Source organism: Brassica rapa, chromosome A01 (assembly GCF_000309985.2).
Source record: "Brassica rapa cultivar Chiifu-401-42 chromosome A01, CAAS_Brap_v3.01, whole genome shotgun sequence".
NCBI lineage: Eukaryota > Viridiplantae > Streptophyta > Magnoliopsida > Brassicales > Brassicaceae > Brassica > Brassica rapa.
This window is the reverse complement of record NC_024795.2, coordinates 13,829,013-13,849,542: the sequence shown is the minus strand read 5'-3', so window position 1 is coordinate 13,849,542 and position 20,530 is coordinate 13,829,013. Positions and strand designations below refer to the sequence as shown.

The 20,530-nt window shown below is 36.0% G+C and overlaps 6 protein-coding genes across 6 annotated transcripts; 3 read left to right on the top strand and 3 right to left on the bottom strand.

Moving 5' to 3' along the window:
- Positions 1 to 488: 488 nt before the first annotated feature.
- On the bottom strand, positions 489 to 1,795 carry LOC103828353. Its single transcript, XM_009103962.1, has 5 exons — positions 1,640 to 1,795; positions 1,278 to 1,548; positions 919 to 1,000; positions 719 to 843; positions 489 to 643 (listed from the first exon to the last, which is right to left on the bottom strand). The coding sequence occupies exons 1-5, from the start codon at positions 1,793 to 1,795 to the stop codon at positions 489 to 491; spliced, it is 789 nt and encodes a 262-aa protein (XP_009102210.1).
- A 4,122-nt stretch (positions 1,796 to 5,917) lies between these two features.
- LOC103874947 (40S ribosomal protein S11-3) lies at positions 5,918 to 7,132 on the bottom strand. Its single transcript, XM_009153388.3, has 6 exons — positions 6,977 to 7,132; positions 6,856 to 6,896; positions 6,684 to 6,784; positions 6,427 to 6,571; positions 6,268 to 6,357; positions 5,918 to 6,174 (listed from the first exon to the last, which is right to left on the bottom strand). Exons 1-6 carry the CDS (start codon positions 6,986 to 6,988, stop codon positions 6,084 to 6,086), a joined length of 480 nt encoding a protein of 159 aa, XP_009151636.1. The 5' UTR covers positions 6,989 to 7,132; the 3' UTR covers positions 5,918 to 6,083.
- Positions 7,133 to 10,702: 3,570 nt separating this feature from the next.
- LOC103874957 (pentatricopeptide repeat-containing protein At4g01400, mitochondrial) lies at positions 10,703 to 12,458 on the top strand. The gene has a single exon (XM_009153397.3). It carries the CDS (start codon positions 10,894 to 10,896, stop codon positions 12,298 to 12,300), a length of 1,407 nt encoding a protein of 468 aa, XP_009151645.1. The 5' UTR covers positions 10,703 to 10,893; the 3' UTR covers positions 12,301 to 12,458.
- A 23-nt stretch (positions 12,459 to 12,481) lies between these two features.
- LOC103874967 (uncharacterized protein YciO) lies at positions 12,482 to 14,060 on the top strand. The gene is made up of 7 exons (XM_009153409.3): positions 12,482 to 12,866; positions 12,954 to 12,978; positions 13,067 to 13,189; positions 13,268 to 13,434; positions 13,506 to 13,575; positions 13,655 to 13,753; positions 13,829 to 14,060. The coding sequence occupies exons 1-7, from the start codon at positions 12,544 to 12,546 to the stop codon at positions 13,907 to 13,909; spliced, it is 888 nt and encodes a 295-aa protein (XP_009151657.1). The 5' UTR covers positions 12,482 to 12,543; the 3' UTR covers positions 13,910 to 14,060.
- A 120-nt stretch (positions 14,061 to 14,180) lies between these two features.
- LOC103874976 (60S ribosomal protein L13-1) lies at positions 14,181 to 15,645 on the bottom strand. Its single transcript, XM_009153420.3, has 5 exons — positions 15,592 to 15,645; positions 15,163 to 15,281; positions 14,947 to 15,080; positions 14,707 to 14,865; positions 14,181 to 14,549 (listed from the first exon to the last, which is right to left on the bottom strand). The coding sequence occupies exons 2-5, from the start codon at positions 15,266 to 15,268 to the stop codon at positions 14,328 to 14,330; spliced, it is 621 nt and encodes a 206-aa protein (XP_009151668.1). The 5' UTR covers positions 15,269 to 15,281; positions 15,592 to 15,645; the 3' UTR covers positions 14,181 to 14,327.
- Positions 15,646 to 15,762: 117 nt separating this feature from the next.
- Positions 15,763 to 18,356, top strand: LOC103874987 (peptidyl-tRNA hydrolase, mitochondrial). The gene is made up of 9 exons (XM_009153432.3): positions 15,763 to 15,880; positions 16,483 to 16,664; positions 16,765 to 16,849; positions 16,941 to 17,008; positions 17,300 to 17,350; positions 17,455 to 17,528; positions 17,667 to 17,725; positions 17,828 to 17,904; positions 18,023 to 18,356. The coding sequence occupies exons 2-9, from the start codon at positions 16,551 to 16,553 to the stop codon at positions 18,155 to 18,157; spliced, it is 663 nt and encodes a 220-aa protein (XP_009151680.1). The 5' UTR covers positions 15,763 to 15,880; positions 16,483 to 16,550; the 3' UTR covers positions 18,158 to 18,356.
- Positions 18,357 to 20,530: the final 2,174 nt, after the last annotated feature.

Genomic DNA, 20,530 nt, shown 5'->3' with positions numbered 1-20,530 from the left:
TATGTTCTCTTAAGCTGCTCGTTTAATTTTTTTTTACATAATGTTGTGGGATCTAATATTGTAGCTGGAGAACGACGACCACGTCTTCAAATGGGTCGACGAAGCTTTCACCGATGAGATTCAACAGTTGGACTACCATGTTCGAATCCTAGAAGAAGAAGTTCAATTGCTCAAAGCAACAATAAGAAGCGAAGGTCCGAAAAAAACGGCTAAGATATCAGGATGTTTTGTCCCTGTTATTGTCGGCATCAGTGTCGTTGTAGTTCTAGCCGGTATTATGATGTACAAGTAATTGTGTCTCTGTTATTGTCGGTATTCTAAACTTTCATAATGAAGTCGTTTTAGTTCGATTCTTGAATCTTTTAGTTTTAAGTTGTTTATACCATTGGAAAAAGTGAAACTAACACAAAATCTGACATATTTATACGATAAGTCGAACAACTGATTAAGAGAAACTAGAAGTTAGATAACAGTTAGAACAACAAGTTTTACACAAGACTTTCAACCCCATATTTCTTAACATAAGGGTCGCTGTTTAGTAGAGACTGCCTGAAGTGCTCAACCTCGGACAAACGCGGATTGAACCTGAAGTCCGAAATTTCACCTTCGGTCTCAAGCGATAGATCATCAGGACCAGAACAATCTGTATAAATATAAATGATTTTAGTAAACGTTTTACTCAACTATCACATTTAAAAGACACAGAAACTACACTTACTCCAATGCTTCCTGATCCTCCACATCTTAAGGGCCACAATCACCTGTCCACGTCCCATCTTTTCAAGACCATCCCAGAAGGCATAGGCCTGTTCGCCAGTTGCCACACATTTTATCTGGCTGTGACTATTCAGAATTAAGAAGTGTGTCAATTACAATATCGATAAATTTTCTTTGGATCATAAGTTACTTCCTACTTACATGTTGTCCCTAATGTAAAACACCATCATTGGTGTTGCAAGGTCGAAACGGGCTTCCGTGTTGAAGACCACTCCCATTGTATCTACCACATAAGTGTTACACAACTAAATCAGTTTGTTTCACGTATTTTCACTAAATCAGTTCGTACACTAAATCACGTAGTTTCACTAAATGTTACACAACTTAATCAGTTTCTTTCACGTAGTTTCACTAAATGTTACACAACTAAATCAGTTTGTTTCACGTAGTTTCACTAAATGTTACACAACTAAGTCAATTTGTTTCACGTAGTTTCACTAAATGTTACTCAACTAAATCAGTTTGTTTCACGTAGTTTCACTAAATGTTACGAAACATACCTATGGGATGGTTTCGTTCCTTGCTGGACATGTGCGGGATTGCATGGATGTTCTTGAAGTCAATGAAAACCCGATCGTTAACAGGCGGGTTGATCAAGCGGACTTGTGTGTCGCGCGTACCAATTAGTTTGAACGGAGAGTTAACTGCCTGGAAACCTGGACCGGAACGATCTACTTTTACCCGAAATATTTCCACCCATTTTTCCTCTTCCTCCTCGAAGCCTTTAAAATTTTCATAATCCCCATAAACGGTCATCTCCATCTTGTACCCCTACATAAATAAATAAAGTATAAGGATCAAATTTTTGTTTGTCACGGTTAAATGTTAAGAAAAATTCGAGAGATGATGATATAACACTTACATCTTCATCTGCTAGGACATAGGTATAGTAAGATCCACTGTTTGTAACATAGGAATGGAAAGAGAAGATCCTGTGTAATTTGACTCTGAAACGCCAAGCCACGAGCCTGGGATAAGAAACCGCCGAAACCTCTGAAAGCTTGTTGTAGAATGCCATCTTGTTTGTAGAGAGACGAGAGAGAGAGATTCGATGAGAGAAGAGAGAGTTTCGAGAAGAGACCAGAGAAGTTGAGATAAGAGAGGAGACGATTTATTCGATTTAAACTTCTTAACTTCAAAACTCTTTTAACTTCCTGTGGAGTTTCAATTTTCAAAGCAACTGTAGAGGAGAAAAGTCACAAATGTAATGATTATTATAAGAGACTTTTTCAAGGGATTAATTGTGTTCTTTCGAGGAGTCCATCAATATCTACCACATAAGTGTTACACAACTAAATCAGTCTGTTTCACGTATTTCCACTAATCAGTCCGTACACTAAATCACGTAGTTTCACTAAATGTTACACAACTAAATCAGTTTGTTTCACGTAGTTTCACTAAATGTTACATAACTAAATCAGTTTGTTTCACGTAGTTTCACTAAATGTTACACAACTAAACTGATGGAGAAGGTGATGATGATAGTAGACGGTGTAGTGTTGTGGCGTTTAAATGCAAGTGTAATGATTATTACAAGAGACTTTTTCATGAGAGAAGTCGTGTCTTCTCGAGGAGTCCATCAAATCACCCATAATTACAGGTTTTTCTCAAATCTTAATATTACCATTTTCATTTAATATATCAAATCGTTTTGGATACTGATCAACTCTTGCAAAATATAACAATAAAATATCTAAATTTCGTTACGTTTTACATAGTTTCAAATATTTATGCAATCTAAATTCTGAACTTTTTCTTAGTTTCATAACTTTAGACAATCTAAAATCACTTAGTTTCACTTACTTATATATAGTTATATATCTTAATAAATTAAAGTTATACAAAGTTACAGTTCAGTTCCAAGAGATGCGAGTGTCAGAAGGCGTGTGAGAGAAGTCATGTTCTTTAGAGGAGTCCATCGAATCACCCATAATTACAAGTTTTTCTCAAATCTTAATATTACCATTTTCATTTAATATATCGTATACCTACTACTTGCTTTCATTATATCCACATCAAATCACCCTTACAGTATAATTAAATATATCCACTAAGTATAATAAGTTTTGGATACTGATCAACTCTTGCAAAATATATTCCAAATTATAACAATGAAATATCTAAATTTCGTTATGTTTTACATAGTTTCAAATATTTATGCAATCTAAATTCTAAACTTTTTCTTAGTTTCATAACTTTAGACAATCTAAAATCACTTAGTTTCACTTACTTATATATAGTTATATATCTTAATAAATTAAAGTTATACAAAGTTACAGTTCAGTTCCAAGAGATGCGAGTGTAGATAATCAAAAGGCGTGTGAGAGAAGTCGTGTCTTCTCGAGGAGTCCATCATATCACACTTAAATGGACACACTTCTTTTAATTAGGGTGAGTGGTTCATTAAATTTTAAGGGTTTATCACTTCTACAAATTTGTGATTTCTCTCACACATTAACCGTTTTCTTTTATCAGAATTAGACATGGAGAACTTGAACTTGGCTTCTCTCCCTCCAATAATGCTTCATAAGATTCTCTCTAAGGTGGCAACGAAGAGTATCCGAGACTTTGGTTCTGCAAGGATTGCTTTTCCCGGGTTCAACGAAGTTGGAAGAGATGATTACTTCTACAGATCGGCCAATCTCATTTACCTGAATGACTGGGTAGACGAAGTCAATGCTGTTCGAACTTTCAAGCTTAAATGTAACCGTTTGGGTAATCCAGAGGCCATCTACCTGAGAGGTATGAACGAGTACTTCTTCCTCCATTTACTTGATGAAGGAAGGGAAAAAATACATCGTGCTGGTGAGAGAGGGTGCGTGTTGGCACAATTTGTAGATGCTATGCTGAACTTAGCCTTTAGCGTTGATGGTAGAGGAATTGTTCACAACTACCCTGCTTTTACTCGTCAACATGATGATGAGATGTTTCAAATCATCAATAGTTGGGATCTCACAGGCTATTGGAATTACGAAAAACCTCCCATGTTTCTATCTAGGGCTGAAAGGATAGATCCTAATGTGCCACATGATTGCTGGTGCTCCAACCTAGACCCTCCAATGTTTGTAGTTTCCCTAAATGGATCAAGATTACATTGGAAATGCGATCGTTGTTTCTGGAATTGTGCAGCTTGGGACTTCTGCAATGACATATACTTGACTGCTCGTGCCTGGCCCATTGAAGATTAGTTGTGTGTTTATCACATAGAAGTTTTATCTACTTTTACTAAGTTGTTATGTAAATTACTCTTTACAATATGCTCTGTTATTTCTCTAGTTATAGCTATAAACATAATATACTTTCTCTAGTTATATATATAAACTAATCTTTTTTATTTGAACTTCAATGAATATATCAATAACAACAATTGTGGAATCTAAAAGTACGACTTAGTTCAATTTAGGATAACTTCAATTTATTAGTTGAATTTTTATTATTCTGCACAGTTACACCAAGGTTTATGATTACACCAAGTCTTACAAAGGTTTCGAAAGTTATGGAGAAACAGATCCGAATTTTATGTATCGGGTCTGGATAATCCGCGAAATGACTCTGGTTAGATTGTAACTATGCATGCAAGTTTCTGTTGGGTCCATAGTCTTTTAATATTTTTCTGATTTAAATAAAGATATATTTAATTCTAAATCCGGGCAGTTTCGGGCAGGAGTATTTCAGCTCTCTTTTTTTCGGGCAGGAGCATCTGAGGGCGTTTAATTCCAAGGATACGCTAGGAATTCATCAAAATCCCTTTAAGCTCAACGTAGTCAGGGATTATACGAGGTGTATGAGAGGACGAAAGCAAAATAGACGAGGTTATTGCAAGACAAGCAATCTTGAGTCTGGTGTCGTGATCTTTGACCTTGTGTATCTTGAGCAAATCGACGGCCAACTCAATTGAAACAGATTTCAAGGACCCGAAAAGCTCATTCCAATATAGTTTCACATTAAGTGGGTTCTTTCTCTTCTTCCTTGAAACCGTGGGAAGCGTACCGCAATTGAGACCAATAACTATAGCAAACTCTCTTAGAGAGAATCATATAGGACGACCGGCAAACATAAACCATACCTCGTATTTTTTGTTAACTTTAAGCATACGGACTATTATGAATTGCCCAAATGCACCAGAGAAAAGGGTGTTCTCCTCGAGAGCAATAATCTTTCCAAATATTGACTTCCGAAAAAACTTTGTTTCCTAAAAATCAAGAACATCGAGAATCGATTCAGTCTGCTTTATCTTGTGGTAGGAATTGACACGCTCTCTAATGGGTTCTTTTCCGGCGGCGAACATGCGTGGTGGAAGAACGGGATAGTCCATTATTTTCAGTATGGAACACGAAGAAATTGAGTATGAAAGGAAATCAAAGAAAATTATGGATGCGATTTGCAATATCTAAAGATGTAGTTTGATAGAGTTTAGAAGAGTCTCAATCTAGTAATGACGACAGTACAGTGAATCGACGCTTGTTTTTGAGAACAAAAAACAAAACAAGATGAACAAGGAAGGTATAATTACGTCTTGTCCAATAGGCGTGACCAAAACGCCGGTTACGTTATCAATATGCAATTCAGTTGATAGAGAATTCACGTCCACATTCAGTTGATAGAGAATTCACGTCCACTAAACTGACATATGCAACAGACGCCATAACATCTTTCCAAGAATAAAGAGGAATAGAGAGTAGGAGCATTTTAGTCACGAAAACAATGAAGACTTAGGCGATGGTAGATGGGCAATTAAGGGATATGCTTTGCCTATAGATGCCAATTATCTCAAAGCTTTAAAGGTTCTTTCGTAATAAAATGTCAGACTATATATGTATATGATATGATATAACTAAATATACTATTAGAGATTCAGGAATGTATCTAGTTAGTAAACAAGAGAGATTAAATTGAGACATTGTATAAAGAGTAGATACTTTAAATTAGACTTCATCACTTCATTATGAAGTTGAATTTTTTAATACGTCAAAAACATTTAATACTCTATTTACGTTCTAATTTGATGTGTATATATATGAATATGACTTCAATAAAGATATTATTTTATCCTAAAAGTCGCAACATCTTTGGAATCAAACCGGTATTTGGATGGACCAATCAGTTTAACCGGTATTTGGATCTGATAAAGAAAAATAAATACATATTCAAAACGAGATCTCAAGTTTGGTTGAAAATGGTATAGCAAAGTAAACAAAATCGAGTAGCATCAAAACATTAATATCTGAAAATTCAAATGTCAAATTCTCCATAGATAAAAGAGGAATAGCATCCAAAAACATAAACTAACATGAAAAGCCCCCTTGTTACATTCCAGTGAAAGCCTTCTTTGCGAAAGCAGAAGCACCAGCTGGTATCACCTTCAACACATTGAACCTCACAGTCTTGGACAAAGGCCTAAAGTCACCAATAATAAAATACCAAATCAAAACTTCGCACACGAACATATAACAAATCAGAATCAACATTGTTGTTGGTCCAGAACCAAACCTGCATTGGCCGATGATGACATGGTCTCCTTCCTTGACACGGAAGCATGGTGAGACATGAGCAGGGATGTTCGAGTGTCTCTTCTCGTACCTGACAAAGAAAAGGATAATACTTTCTTAACATCCATACAAAAGTCAAGAAACTATACAAGAATGTTACCTCTGATACTTCTTGACAAAGTGGAGGTAGTTCCTTCTCACGATGATGGTCCTCTGCATCTTGGCGCTGTGGCAAGTACCGGCTAAGATACGACCTCTAATGGAGACAGTTCCGGTGAAGGGACATTTTCTGTCAATGTAAGTTCCTGTTCAAAACAAAAACATTAACCACCAGAGAATCTAACTAATTAGGTTCGGTTGTTCACTAAAGCTTAGGACATTGATCTATCAGTTCCACATAGATGCTAAGAAACAAACCTTGAATGGCTTCACGAGGAGTCTTGAAGCCCAAACCGATGTTCTTCGAGAACCGGTTTCCACCCTTACCAGGTCGCTTTCCCTTTCCAGATATCTTCGAGCTGAAACAACAAATCATTTAATACACTACAGTAAAATTCTAAACACAGAGTGAAATCGATTCGTTTGTTACCTAAGGAAGACCTTAGGTTGCTTGAGAAAAGCCTTCTCAGTCTGCAAATGGGCAAAAGAAAAGGCATGAGATTCACTAAATAGACAGGAAGCAATGGAAGAGGGGGTAAAGATCAAATAACCTGTTCTGCCATGGCTGCTGTTTTGTGAAAGCTTGAGGCAAGGATGTAGGAGACGATAGGAGAGGCAGTGACGGCTAAAAGCTTTAAGAAAGAAAAACCCTAGTGTACAAAGAGTCTTTATATAGTGAGAAATTTCCTGCGACAACAACGTAATATACCAAGCTTTATTGGGCCCTTCTATATTGGGCCTTAATATCTCGGCCTAATACTAAGAAATCCTTAAATTGAGGATTAAAAAAAATTAGTAACGGAATTGTGGAATTGCTTTTTTACCAATTAGAATTAGGGTTGGGCACAAATACTCGTCACTTGTCTTATACCCGTTACTTGACTCGTACTCGTTTCGTTTTTCCAAGTACTCGTTGTTGCCAAGTCAAGTATTAAGTCATTGAGTTTTGCTACTTGCAAGTATAAGACGAGTAACAAGTATCACGAAAAAAATCACGACTTACTTTGATATTACTCGTTACTTATTTTACGACTTAAAACATGATAATTAAATCATAAAAACCAAAACCCTAAACAAACATTTTTTTGTTGTAAGAAATAAACAATACTTTCTTATCGAATTTCATCTTCTTTTTTTATACTATGTGCAAATATTTTATCCCTTATATACTAAAGCACAAGTCACTTTACCAATCAAATTTTGACACATGAAATATGTTTAAAACAAAAAAAAACTAAATAAAATACAAAAGTATTTCGATTCCCGTTTTTCTAAATTCCTAATAACAAAATTCCCATTTTTTTCTCAGATTATCGACACCACGTTCAAAAAGATCCTCAACACTACGTAAGGTTTAAAACTGTTTTACCTTTTATATAAATTTCCATCTATTAATTTGTTCTTTGTTCAATCTCTTTCTCTTCTACATTTTATCTTCTTCTCCATCGCTTCATTTTTTTTTATTAGGCATTCATATTTAAAATGATTAAATTAAAAACTACAGATTAAGACAGAAGAAGAAAACATATAAATAAACAGAGAAAGAAGGACGCTTGGAAATTGGAATGGAAAACCAGTCCAGGTAAAAAAGAAGTAGCACAATAATTTCATCTTCATCGCTTCATATTTTGGGACTGAGGTTTTGACTGATGCAAAATAATAATTCGTACATGGTTTTGGTTTATGATTACTCTTAATTTAGATTCAGTTTCCTTTTTTTATCAATCAATATTATCTTCTTTTTTTTGCATATTTCAAGTTAGAAATATATACAAAGATAACAAAATGATTTTAAAACAAAAATGAAGAAATTCTTTTTGTTAATTGAAGTTATTTGATTCTTATAGTGTATTAAGAAAAAGGAGAATACAAATATGCGATGGGCTGAAGTAAGTGTATTCGGCTAGAAGGTTTTAAAATTCAGGTTAGTGAAACTAAAAAAAAAACAAGCTTTTCATTGCTCAATTCATCATATTAAATTTCTTTTTTTCATGAAATTTTTCTTCTAACCTACTTAAATTTTTTTTCTTTAGATATGGTCAAAAATAGAAAAAAATAAACTTAAACAAAGTATGCCAATAACAGATTCACAATGAATTAAATCACTTTATTGTGTCGTGATAATTAGTTGTGATAGTGATGACAATTCAAATAAATAAAATGATACTAACCTTTTTCGTTATAAATTCCACACATATATTGGAAAAAACAATATCATATAAAATGATGTTCGTGCGTAGCACGAGAAATATACTAGTTTAAAATAACTCTCATGTTTTTACCGAGTCGAGTAAATAAAAAAAACTTTTATAATCTTTTCTCGTAAAATATTATCTATCAAGTAATTTTTAAAAACTTGAATATATATTCAAGTAATTAATAAATACTTGTAAGTAGCAATTAATCGAACAAGACAAGTAACTTGCAAGTAACATATTTTTGGACAAGTATTCGAAATAACAAATACTCGTTTCTGACAAGTCAAATACAAGTCGAAGAATTCATTATTCGTTCAAGGCAAGCCAAGTATCAAGTATACGTAAAAAAAGCAAGTATCCGCCTTGCGCCCACCCCTAATTAGAATGATTGACTTTAAATAAATGTTTTACATTATTTTGTTATTGACTAATAATATATCATTTTAATAACTAATTTTTTTATAAATTAATTTTTTTATAAAATAAATAAAATTATGTTTTGGGTTTCACATCATCAGTAAATTTTTTGTGTAAAACAAATATATCCAAAATAAATGTTCAATATTTTAGCACATTTCTTGTGTTAATTTTCTAATAGTATTAATATAAATTTTGTAATATATCAGTATATTTTTGTCAACTTATAAAATATTAATATCACAATAACTGATTTAGATGATTTTGTAAGTTTTATTTCTTCATTCGCTACAAATTTTTGTTATTTGATTGTTTTTTCCAGCTAAATTTTAAAATCTACAAGTCAAGAAATATTACCACTTGGCCTTAGTAGGAAAACGAAAATGGACAAAACTAAAGAGAAATGATCCCAAATGACTTTAATCCAAGTTTTTTTTTTGGTCAAATAATCCAAGTTTTTATTCTCAACTTCTTCAATTGGAAGAAATGACTCAAATTTTTTTATTAACGATAAATATATCATTAGGGTTAGTTAACCATAGACTTTGGAAAGGGGGTTAAATCTTTTTAAAATAAAAAATAAATATTAAAATTTTTAAAAATTAAAAATAAAAATTTTAAAAAGTCTCAAAAAACATTTTCGAATTTCAAATATATATTTTTTGTATTTTTACTTATTTTTTGCTTCTTTAGGTAGAATGATTTTTTGCTTCTTTAGTAAAATTTATTTGAGAAATTTCCTAGCATAGACCTAAATTTTTTTTTTATCACAAATATAAACCTTAAAAATTAAAATGACTAAAATAGACTTAAATATTTTATCAAAAGAAGTAAATATACATTTATATCTTTAGGGTAATTAATCTATACATTAGAGTTTAGAGTTAAGTGGTGGAGTTTATGATTTAAGGTTTAAGGTTTAGGGTTTAAAATTGAGGAGTGGGGTTTTGGGATATGATTTCAAACTAAAAAAAATAAAAAAATTTAAAGTTTTCAAAATAAAAAAAAACTAGGGAAATTGCCACAAATACCACATTCGTAGTACCACTTTTCATGTTTACACTAACCAGTTTTACCCTCACTTTTAATGAATGGTAAAAGACAATTATAACCTTAGGGTTAAATAATCTAGACTTAGGGTTTAGAGTTGAGGGGTGGGGTAGAGTTTTTGAAATGTGAAATTTATGATTCTAATAAATATATAAATACTTAAAAAATATATAAATTTTTTTTAAAAATAGTTTCAAACATAATTTTCGTTTTTCAAAAAGAAATTTGAAAGAAAAAAATAAAAAAAAATTGAAAAAAAAATTATAAAAAAGTTCGAATTTGAAAAAGTATAATTTGAAAACATAAAATTTATTTTATTTTTTATTTTTTATTTTATTTTTTATTTTTTATTTTTATTTTTTATTTTTTTTTTTTATTATATATAAATAACAAGGGCATAAGAATTTTTTGTCACTTAATAAAGAATGTATTTTTGAAAATATCTCATTAGTCGTGGTAAAAATGAAAAGTAGTACCATAAAAGTGGTAAACATATAATTTCTCCAAAAAACTATTTTGGTCATTTTAGTTTTTGAGGTCTATTTTTGTAACAAAAACTTAAAAAGATTTATTTGAGAGAATTGGCCAATTTATTTTCGTCATTTCTATTCTGAAGACTTTTTTTTGTGACAGAAAAATAAATAAAAAAGTTGTTCGAGAGATTTGCCCAAAATTAAATAACCGAGTTTTTAATTAAATCTAAAATGTTTGAAAGAAGCGTTTCAAGTAAAAAAACTGTGTATATTATTTTTCAGAAAACGCCGTCATGATTTCCAACGGTTGACTATGAAAAACGGAGAGCAATGATTCGCCGGCCGATCCAGAACTCCTCCGCCGTGTCTCGTCACCTAACTTCTCCAATCTCTCTATTCTCCCGTTTTCTATTCTCTTCTTCATCTGAAAACAATACCCATGAGCCCATTGTATCAAACCGGAACCCTAAGTCACCATTTGGGTCTCCGACCCGCGTTCAAAAGCTCATAGCTTCGCAATCGGATCCTCTCCTCGCGAAAGAGATCTTCGATTACGCCTCACAACATCCCAGTTTCCGTCACTCTCAATCTTCTCACCTCGTCCTCATCCTCAAACTCGGCCGTTCGAGACACTTCAATCTCATCGACGACGTTCTGGCCAAGCACAGATCGAGTGGTTACCCAGTCACCGGAGAGCTTTTCACGTATCTTATCAAAGTCTACGCAGAAGCAGAGTTACCTGAGAAAGCTTTCAAGACGTTTTACAAAATGATCGAGTTCAATTTCACTCCACAACCCAAGCATCTGAATCGGATCCTCGAGGTCCTCGTAAGCCATAGAGGTTATCTCCAGAAAGCTTTAGAGCTTTTCAAGAGTGCCCGGCTTCACGGGGTGATGCCCAACACGAGAACATACAACGTATTGATGCGAGCCTTTTGTTTGAACGATGACTTGAGTATTGCGTACAAGTTGTTCGGCAAAATGCTTGAGAGAGATGTTGTCCCTGGTGTAGAGTCTTATAGGATTCTGATACAAGGGTTTTGCAGGAAAGGACAAGTGAATGGTGCTATGGAGTTGCTTGAAGATATGTTGAATAAAGGGTTTGTGCCTGATAGGTTGAGTTACACGACATTGTTGAATAGTTTGTGTAGGAAGACACAGCTTAGAGAGGCTTATAAGCTTCTATGTAGGATGAAGTTAAAAGGTTGCAACCCTGATATTGTTCATTACAACACGATGATTCTCGGGTTCTGTAGACAAGGTCGTGCTATGGATGCTAGGAAGGTTCTCGAGGATATGTCGTCTAGCTGTTGCTCACCCGATTCGGTCTCGTATAGAACATTGATTGGGGGATTGTGTGGTGAAGGAATGTTTGAGGAAGGCAAGAAGTATCTACAGGAGATGATATCAAATGGGTTTTCTCCTCATTTCTCGGTTTCTAATTGTTTGGTGAAAGGGTTGTGCAGCTTTGGGAAAGTAGAAGAAGCATGTGATGTGGTGGAGCTCGTGATGAAGAATGGGGATGCATTGCATTCAGACACTTGGGAGATGATAATTCCTATTGTCTGTAAAGAAGATGTCTCTGAGAAGATCCAAAGGTTTCTTGAAGATGCTATGAAAGTAGAGATAAGCGGTGATACCAGACTCGTTGATGCGGGTATCATCGGTTTAGGGTCTTATCTTTCTAGTAAGCGACAGATGAAACGTATGAATGTGAGAGAGAGGAGACGTTTGTAGGTTCCTCCTTTTCTTGAAGACAAAGTTCTATTTATCTCTGCTATAATAGAGTGTTTGTATCCTTGACTCTTTAGTAGTGTTACACATCTTGTCGATAATCTTCATTTTAAAACAAAGTTTTGAGTTAAAAAAACATGATAAAAGTGATTGATATGGTCTATGAGGCTATAACAGAGTCCAATTAAGGCCCAAAGATGAGCCTTTTTCGTATATTCTTCTGTTTCTCAAAGTTGGATTCTTTTCATGGCGATGCGTCTTCCTTTCCCGTCAACTCACCGCCGTATCCCAACGCTTCCGAGCTTCGCCTCTTTCACCCCACGGAGGCGAAATGTTGCGATGGCATCGGCAAAGAGAAGCCCTAAGCGTCTCAAATACTCTACCCCTCGGTTCACAAAGGAGGGGGAGTTTGTGTCAATAGAGGTGGACCCTTCAGGTGCTGATTCGTGGAAACTCGAACCTGTTATTGAGCTTCTCAAACAAGGAGCCGTTGGTGTTATCCCCACTGATACAGTCTATGCAATAGTTTGTGACTGTAAGAACCATTCCGCTGTAGAACGTCTCCGAAGGTTAGTCCTTTCTGTCTTAAAACAGTGTGTGTACTTTACTTCCGAATCGATTCTATTACCTAACATAAACCTGTTTTGTCGCTGTAGGATTAAAAAGATTGAATCTTCCAAGGTCAGGACCATGAACATAGATACTAGCTGCAAAATGGACCTGTTTGTGTGTGGGCTAACTCTTTGTTTTTTTTCTTGCCATGATGCAGCCACTTAGTATCTTATGCCGTTCCTTAAGGGACATAGACACATATACAATGGGGTTCCCTCGTGGCGATGGTCATGGTCATGCCAACGTTTTCCGTGCTGTTAAGCAATGCTTGCCTGGACCTGTGAGATACTCCATGACTCTTGTATAATCCAAACAGTTTTCATCTGTCCATTAACATGATGGCGTATGTTTTGCGCAGTACACCTTCATCTTGACTGCAAGCAAGGAGTTACCTAAACAATGCGTAGGGTATGGAACGACAAGTGTGAAATACGCTTCGAGGAAGAATGTGGGTGTACGCATATCAGATGATGCTGTCTGCCAAGCCATTCTACAGTCCATGGATGCCCCTCTGATTTGCACCAGGTTGGTTCCTTCTTCATCCCAATCATTTACATTTGTGTATAGTGGTAATTAATACGTATGATTAATGACAGTGTGAAAGGGCCAAAAGAAAACGAATGGATGATTGATCCAACCATAATTGGTGACATATATGGACCAGAGGTACATATATAGCTGCTGTCTATTTGACTAAACAAGCTCTCTGCTTGCTCTAGTCTCATTTTCCGTTTTCTTTCTACAGGGTCTGGATTTTCTGGTAGATGGAGGTGTAAGAGTGGCTGAACCATCAACCATTGTTGATATGACAGGACCATATCCCAAGGTCATACGTGAAGGCAAGGTAATCAAAACATTCAAGTGCATACTGCTTTGATCTTATCCAAAAAGAGCGCTAATGTCTATGTGGTTTTAACAGGGGCCTATATTGCCATGGATGGTGGTTGAAGAGGAAGACGAATCTAGCCTGCGCCAAGACCTTATAGCTTCTGGAACTTGAACAAAACAATACAGAGACCGTTTGTTTTGCATCTAGACACGTACCTCCTTGTGGCTAAAGAATCTGAATTATGTGAATACTGACGTTAATTGAATAATCCAAAATCCACAAAATGACGAATAATGTGATTGTGTAGAAGGAAATGTTGGTTGAAATGTAATACTTCATTTAACTTAAAAGAGGTAGGTAGACATATGAAGTGGATTCAGAGAGAGAGGCTACAAAGTAACGCTTAATATGGTAGAGCAAGATATGGGTTTGAAGTAGATAGTAGATGTGTAAAACGATCTTTTCCATAAATCCAGATAACCAAGTAGCAGCAAAATCTTTGAAGGATAAAAATCTGAAGAAACAAAAACAGAGTCTGATACACAAAAAAAGACTGATTCAAACGTTGACAAGAGATAAAGTGCGTCTCTCACTTCTTCTCTTCTTTCTCAGCATCAGCAGCTCTCTTGGCTCTAGCACCGGCATGTCTCTTGTTTGTGCGCTCCAGACGGATCTTGTCAAAAGCCTTGACTGATTTCATCTCAGTTGTCAGCTTCACAAGCTCTGTAGCATGCTTCTCACGGACAATAGGCATGTAGTCCCCTTGGACTTGAGTGGCATTGGCCAACTCTTCAGCAGTAGAATCACCAGGCTGACACAAAAGAAATAGAAAAAGAAGAGTCTTGAGCAAAAGTTTAAAGATAAATCTTAACTAGAGGGTTGTCGTCTCAAAAGTAATAAAAACCCATGAGCACAGATGTAAAGTCTAATCTAAAAGAAGAGGAAGATTGTCGTTTGGAGAGTAATACCTTGACCTTCCTGGCACGACGCGGGAAGATGACCAACTTAGCCTTGTAGGTTTTGAGCCTCTGGACATTGGACTGAAGACCCTCGAGAGATCTGTTCTTGCGGCGATGGTCAACAGAGATACCAATGGTTGGTGCCAACTTCTTGGGGATTCCAGCAGCCTAAAGACAAAGACAAGTAAAGATTACAAACAAATATCTCACAAAGAAATGGAAACAAAGAAAAAAGATAGACAAAAATACCTTGAGCTCTTCAAGAGTGAAACCTTTACCGGTTCGGACCTTCATGTTGTACTTGAGAGTCTGACCATGCACAACAGGGCGAAGAGGTCCAGCAGTGGGACGGGGGAAGATCTTCACAGCCTTCTTTTGTCTCGCTGAGTAAAGCATAAAACAAACACATGTTCAAGTAAAATACAACATAGCACATAACGTTATTGAACAAGATTGATAACTAACCAACTCTTCTCCTGGTTTTCCTGGCAGGCTGGTTGAACCAAGTCTTGACATAGTTCTGCCAGTGCTTCTTGAAATGACCATTGGGGATGACATTGTTGTGCTTCATTTCTTCTCCTCAGCTGCACATTATAGTAAATCATCAGCAAGAGTTAGACAATCATAATATTCAAAACAAAAAGAACACTAAGCAGGTCAAGAGAAATCATTAAATAAAAGCTAACATAGAAACAGATAAGAAACTAGCAAAAGGATGGAGACCAAACAATTAAATCAGTACAGTAAACGAAACAAAACAAGTGGCAGGAGCTAGACGGACACTTAAGACTGAAAATGAGACAAAACCGATCAATGCGATGTCACGGCTATGTAATTCTAGAGATTAGGTCTTAACAGCAATAAAAATTCACAGAGAAGAAGAAGAGTACTCACATGAATGTCAGAGAAAAGGTTGCGGCGAGACGAGAGAAATGACAAGGGCTTGTTTGATGATTAGGTTATAAATACCTAAAACCCTAATGGCTATCTGTTGGGCCTTTTCTTCAACGAGCTGGGATGCATTAAAAGCCCATTAAAGAAAGAAAGCCTTTTTGGTTCAATTTTAAACCAAAGGAAACCGAAGACCTGACCACCACCTTCTTCTTCCTAAAGGTTTTTGTGACTTCGCTGAACAACTAACTAATCAAGTGAATGATTTATCAACGAAAATGGAACAACAATGGTAATGTTTCTTAGTTTTTATGTTTGTCGGAATCATCATCATCTCTTTGATAATCCAATTGTTTGATTTGTTGTTGTCTGTTTTGGCTTATTAATCAAAAGTAATCGCCCTTTGAAGTTTCTTTTAAATGTTCGACCACTGCAAAATACAATTTGATTCCTTATTTATGTTCAATAGAGATATATTCCTGAGATTTGAGGTTGGTTGCTAACTCTTGAAGTCTCGCTTTACTTATAGTTGTGTTCTCCATCCTTGCCATGTTACTAGTTTCTGTTTTCGCTTGTTCTATCATTTAGCTATTAGCTGTTTCAGAAGTGTCTTTGTTTTGCACTATTATGTTTCTCTTGACCTGCTTAATGCTTTTTTTTTGTTTGATTTGAATATTATGATTACCACTCTTGCTGATGATTAGTTTGTTGGTTGTTTGAAATGAACTGCGACTAAGTTTTAGCTTCTTTACTATGCCACAAGTATACTGATTCTGCTGTTGTGTTGTGGATGTGAATGGTTCCATGTAAATAGCTCAACATTGATATTTACACAGATCAATCAAATTTGAAGTATTTAAAAAAAAAAAAACACTAATTTGTCTCTCTTTTCAGATTGCGTGCTGTTGGAAATAAAGGTTTAGGGATTTATTAAACTTGGAGAAGATTTCAACTTTGAGCTAATGATGCTTGGCAAGTTGTCAAGGCGTTGCTACTGCACTTCTGTTCATCAGCAGCCATGGCTCTTTCTTGGATTGGGAAATCCTGGCGACAAATACAATGGCACTAGACACAATGTACCCACACATTTTTTAGTCCTTAAAGTTATTAAAACAACTTGGATTTGCCTGCGTCGATTCTCAAGATGTCTGCTCTTGTTTGGCTACTATGTTGCAGATTGGGTTCGAGATGATAGATGTTTTTGCTGAGTCAGTGGGGATTCAGATGAACCTGCTAAATTTCAAGGCTATAATGGGACAAGGTATCTGTGTAAACATGTATGAACAAATAACTCTGTTAGTTTGATGTTTGCATTAAGGAGGGCTTCTAATTTTGTCTTGTCCTTCTGTCAGGTTTCGTGGGCGATCTCCCTGTTATCCTGGCAAAGCCGCAAACTTACATGAACTTGAGCGGTGAATCAGTAATTTTGCTTCTCCTATTATTCATGTGTAAACTATTGCATCTTGGCAGCATATCAAATTTGTGAGATCCAGGTTGAGTAGAAAAGTAGATGAAACCTGAATGATTTAAAGTGGTCTCTTGTTGTACCAAAACATATATTCTTGAATGTGTTTCATCCATTAACCAAGGTTAGGTTTTCTCTATAGACATGTTAGAGGTCGATAAGAAGCTTTCATGTGTGAAAGAGATGTATGGGTCATAAGAATCTATTGCTTTTCTTACTAACTGCACCTCTCCTGAAACTGATCAGAGTGGACCTCTCGCGGCTTATTACAAGTTACCCCTCAATCGTGTGCTTGTGGTAAATCCTATTACTCTTTCTGTCTCTCAAGCGGCCCCTACCCATTCTTACAATCTCTTTAGCAGCAGAAGCCACTTAATTTCATTGTTGCTGTGGTGATGCAGGTGCATGATGACACACAATTGCCATGTGGTGTTCTTCGCCTTCAAGAAAAAGGAGGCCATGGATGTCACAACGGGTACATTTTTATTTTATATAGGCTGTGGCCATGTGTAAAACAGAGTTCATCAGTAACTTGCTTAACTTAGACCATTATAATATGTGAATCAATCTATTGAAAACTGTTATTGTATATACTTGCTTGTGTTCTTCTCAGGTTAAAGTCAGTAATGCACCATTTCCGAGGCAATAAGGAATTTGCAAGGCTACGAATCGGTTAGTTTGGACCCTCTCTTGTAACTTAACATTATTTCTCTGATATTTGGGTTCTAAATCGAGCTCTTGTTGTTCTTATCATCTATTAATTAATGTTAAAAGGGATTGGGAAGCCTCCTGGACAAATGGATCCAAAGGCGTTCTTGTTGCAGAAGTTCAGCATGCTAGCTCGTGAACGGGTAAAAGTCTTTTTGAGCATTTATAGACATTGAAACGTTGTGGTTTAAATCAAACACTAGGAAATGATCTCTCTCTTCTTTTTTTTTTTTTGCATCTCTGTGTGTTTTGTGGGAAAAGATTGATGGAGCTTTAGCAGAAGGGGTGGAAGCTCTGAAGCTGGTCTTGTCTAAAGACTTTGGAGAAAGCTGGAGACTGTTCAACGTGGAACAGAAGTACAAACACTTAAGGCAACACACAATTATTGCACCTTGACCAAATTGCTCTCACCAAGATGGGATAAAAGAAACAAACTAAAAAAAAAGTTCATAGTGGATAATTTTGTTCTTAAAAAACAAAATTTGGTTACTTTTTGTAATTTTAGTTCAGCGTGTACTAAAGTTACAAAATTTCTCGGATTGAAAATTAAAGTTTATACCTTTGTTTCATAGCTATATGATGATGGTATGAGTGAGTCCAACCTGTTCATGTTGATTCTATGTGGTTGTTGCCCTCTTCTAGAATGTTGTTACTCTCTTGGCTGTGCACGTTGGGATTACAAACGCTATCTTTACACTGCTGGTCAGGACAGTCAAGATTGTCGGAGAGTTTCTGCCTTTTGCCGCTACATCTTATCGATTTACGAAGATGACATCCAAATTCCTCTATGGGAGCCTCCACAAGGATATGGATATGGGATAAACAAGCAATCCCATATCAAGCAATCTTGTTTATGATCATGAAACAAGATTGCTTGTTTCTAAAGAAGACTTATCAAGACACTCAGGGTCGTGCTCCAGCGTATATACTATATCTTGATCATAAAGATGTCGTTGTTGCCATCCGGGGCTGAGTTGCGAATATTCTGTGCTTTTAGATAACAAGCTTAGGGAAATGAAGTTTGATGGTGGTCGGGTATGTGCACAACGGACTGTTGAAGATGAGGAATGTAAAGTTTTGAAAGAATTGGTGGTGAAGTATCCGAGTTTTACTTGCTGGACATTCTCTCGGGTCTGGTATAGCTACAATGTTGGCTTTGTAAGTGGTTCGTCATTTGGATAGGTTGGGGAATATTGATAGAAGAGAGTAAGGTGTTTTGCTATTGCGCCTGCGTGGTGTATGTCATTGAGTTTAGCTGTCAGGTGTCGGATGTGATCAACTCTGTTTTGCTTCAGGTGTGTCTAAATACATCAAATGACCTAAGTCATTCCAAATGTTGAATCTAAAGTATTTGTGGAAATATGTTCTTGTCTTTTTGAAACTTTCAAAGATAGCTTACAACATTCTCACAGGTCCGGTCCGGAAATATCCTTAATATGTTTTTCCTGCTCTTTTGGGACATCTTATGGCTCTTGGTTCACTATTGATTAAACTTTTTTTTTTACTTACAAATATGTTTAGTTCGTTTACTCTTGCTTCCTTGTAATGGGTTTTGTGTTTACAATTTGTCATGTTTCTCTGCATAAGGTGCATGAAAGATACATGTGTTCCAGAACAAAAGTTGCTCAAAGATCCAAGGCGGCTTTACACTCTTGGTCGCAAGTATCACATCGTTGAAAGAAAGCCTTACATGTACATAATAACACACAAATCTAAAAATACACACGGAACTCTCCTTTCCCAAGTACAATCCACACCCCATAAATGCTGCATTTTCTTCTCCAGGTTCCATAGGCTCTACATGTTTCATCCACCCGTGATTTTGCGATTTCCTCTTGCATCTGGACTTCTCTATCTCAGCTCTTGATGACTTCTTCGAACTCTTGTCACGGGGCAAGTTTTCAATCTCGGTTTGGGGAGGCAGTCCATCGACCCCTTAGAAGTCATTCCCAATTATCAAACTATCTAGCATTTCATCTGTTATACCCGACTTAGCATAAGGTCTCCAAATGCTCGACCAGGATCTGCAATAATAATAAGTTCCAAATCAGTAAAACTGAAGAAACTTACTCTATCTATGGTGTGCCTATTTTACTATAAGAAGGACTGAAGATGTAAGATGTCTGCCCTGAATTAGTTGCTGACGTAGTTGCTGAAGCAGATGTCGTAGTGAGTGCTGAAGACCATGTGGAGTCAAGATGCTGACCTGGAGTCGTGTAGACTTGGAGAGCAAGGGAGTATCTTGGAGATATGGAAAGAGGAATAAACTTGAGGAGCAAGTTTATGACTTAAAGAAAGAGGAATAAGTGCATTCCAAGAAAAGGAAAGTTGCAGTTATTGTTATGGAAGATGTCCATACATGTTGCCTTGGAGACTAGGGTTTCGGGAATATGGAGAATAACTATAAGATAGCTATGGGGTTGTCTGTATAGAGACAGAGACACGGAGGCTGATCTTATAGAGAGAGAGAAGCTCTTGGAGGTGTTCTGGGGTCGTGCTGAAGCAATGGCTGAAGTACTCGACGGAAGAGAGACACAAGCGGGTAGCTTAGGAATCTTTCAGTAGCAGTTTTTAGGGTGTAACAGACTGTGTAAAGCTGATTAAGCAGAACTTGTAATAGAGTGTAGAAGGCGATTTCTAATAAAGCTTAAGGGTTGCTTGTAGTTGTTTGTCTCTTGCTTTACTTCCTGCATTGCCTTATTGTTGTGTCATCTTGCACTAACAAGTGGTATCAGAGCAGGGCACCTAAGTTATCGGTGTAATCCTAAA

Coding starts and splice junctions, on each gene's coding strand:
- LOC103828353 (XM_009103962.1), bottom strand. CDS start 1,795: ATGGCATTCTACAACAAGCTTTCAGAGGTTTCGGCGGTTTCTTATCCC. Junction 1,549..1,639: donor ATGTCCTAGCAGATGAAGAT/GTAAGTGTTATA, acceptor TTATTTATGTAG/GGGTACAAGATGGAGATGAC. Junction 644..718: donor GAGGATCAGGAAGCATTGGA/GTAAGTGTAGTT, acceptor ATATTTATACAG/ATTGTTCTGGTCCTGATGAT.
- LOC103874947 (XM_009153388.3), bottom strand. Junction 6,572..6,683: donor TCCTCGTGAAGCCATTCAAG/GTTTGTTTCTTA, acceptor TGTTTTGAACAG/GAACTTACATTGACAGAAAA. Junction 6,175..6,267: donor GTCATCATCGGCCAATGCAG/GTTTGGTTCTGG, acceptor TGGTGACTTTAG/GCCTTTGTCCAAGACTGTGA.
- LOC103874957 (XM_009153397.3), top strand. CDS start 10,894: ATGATTCGCCGGCCGATCCAGAACTCCTCCGCCGTGTCTCGTCACCTA.
- LOC103874967 (XM_009153409.3), top strand. CDS start 12,544: ATGGCGATGCGTCTTCCTTTCCCGTCAACTCACCGCCGTATCCCAACG. Junction 12,867..12,953: donor GCTGTAGAACGTCTCCGAAG/GTTAGTCCTTTC, acceptor TTGTCGCTGTAG/GATTAAAAAGATTGAATCTT. Junction 13,754..13,828: donor AGGTCATACGTGAAGGCAAG/GTAATCAAAACA, acceptor TGGTTTTAACAG/GGGCCTATATTGCCATGGAT.
- LOC103874976 (XM_009153420.3), bottom strand. CDS start 15,268: ATGAAGCACAACAATGTCATCCCCAATGGTCATTTCAAGAAGCACTGG. Junction 15,081..15,162: donor GAAAACCAGGAGAAGAGTTG/GTTAGTTATCAA, acceptor TGCTTTACTCAG/CGAGACAAAAGAAGGCTGTG. Junction 14,866..14,946: donor TCACTCTTGAAGAGCTCAAG/GTATTTTTGTCT, acceptor CTTTGTCTTTAG/GCTGCTGGAATCCCCAAGAA.
- LOC103874987 (XM_009153432.3), top strand. CDS start 16,551: ATGATGCTTGGCAAGTTGTCAAGGCGTTGCTACTGCACTTCTGTTCAT. Junction 17,351..17,454: donor CCCTCAATCGTGTGCTTGTG/GTAAATCCTATT, acceptor GTGGTGATGCAG/GTGCATGATGACACACAATT. Junction 17,529..17,666: donor GGCCATGGATGTCACAACGG/GTACATTTTTAT, acceptor TGTTCTTCTCAG/GTTAAAGTCAGTAATGCACC.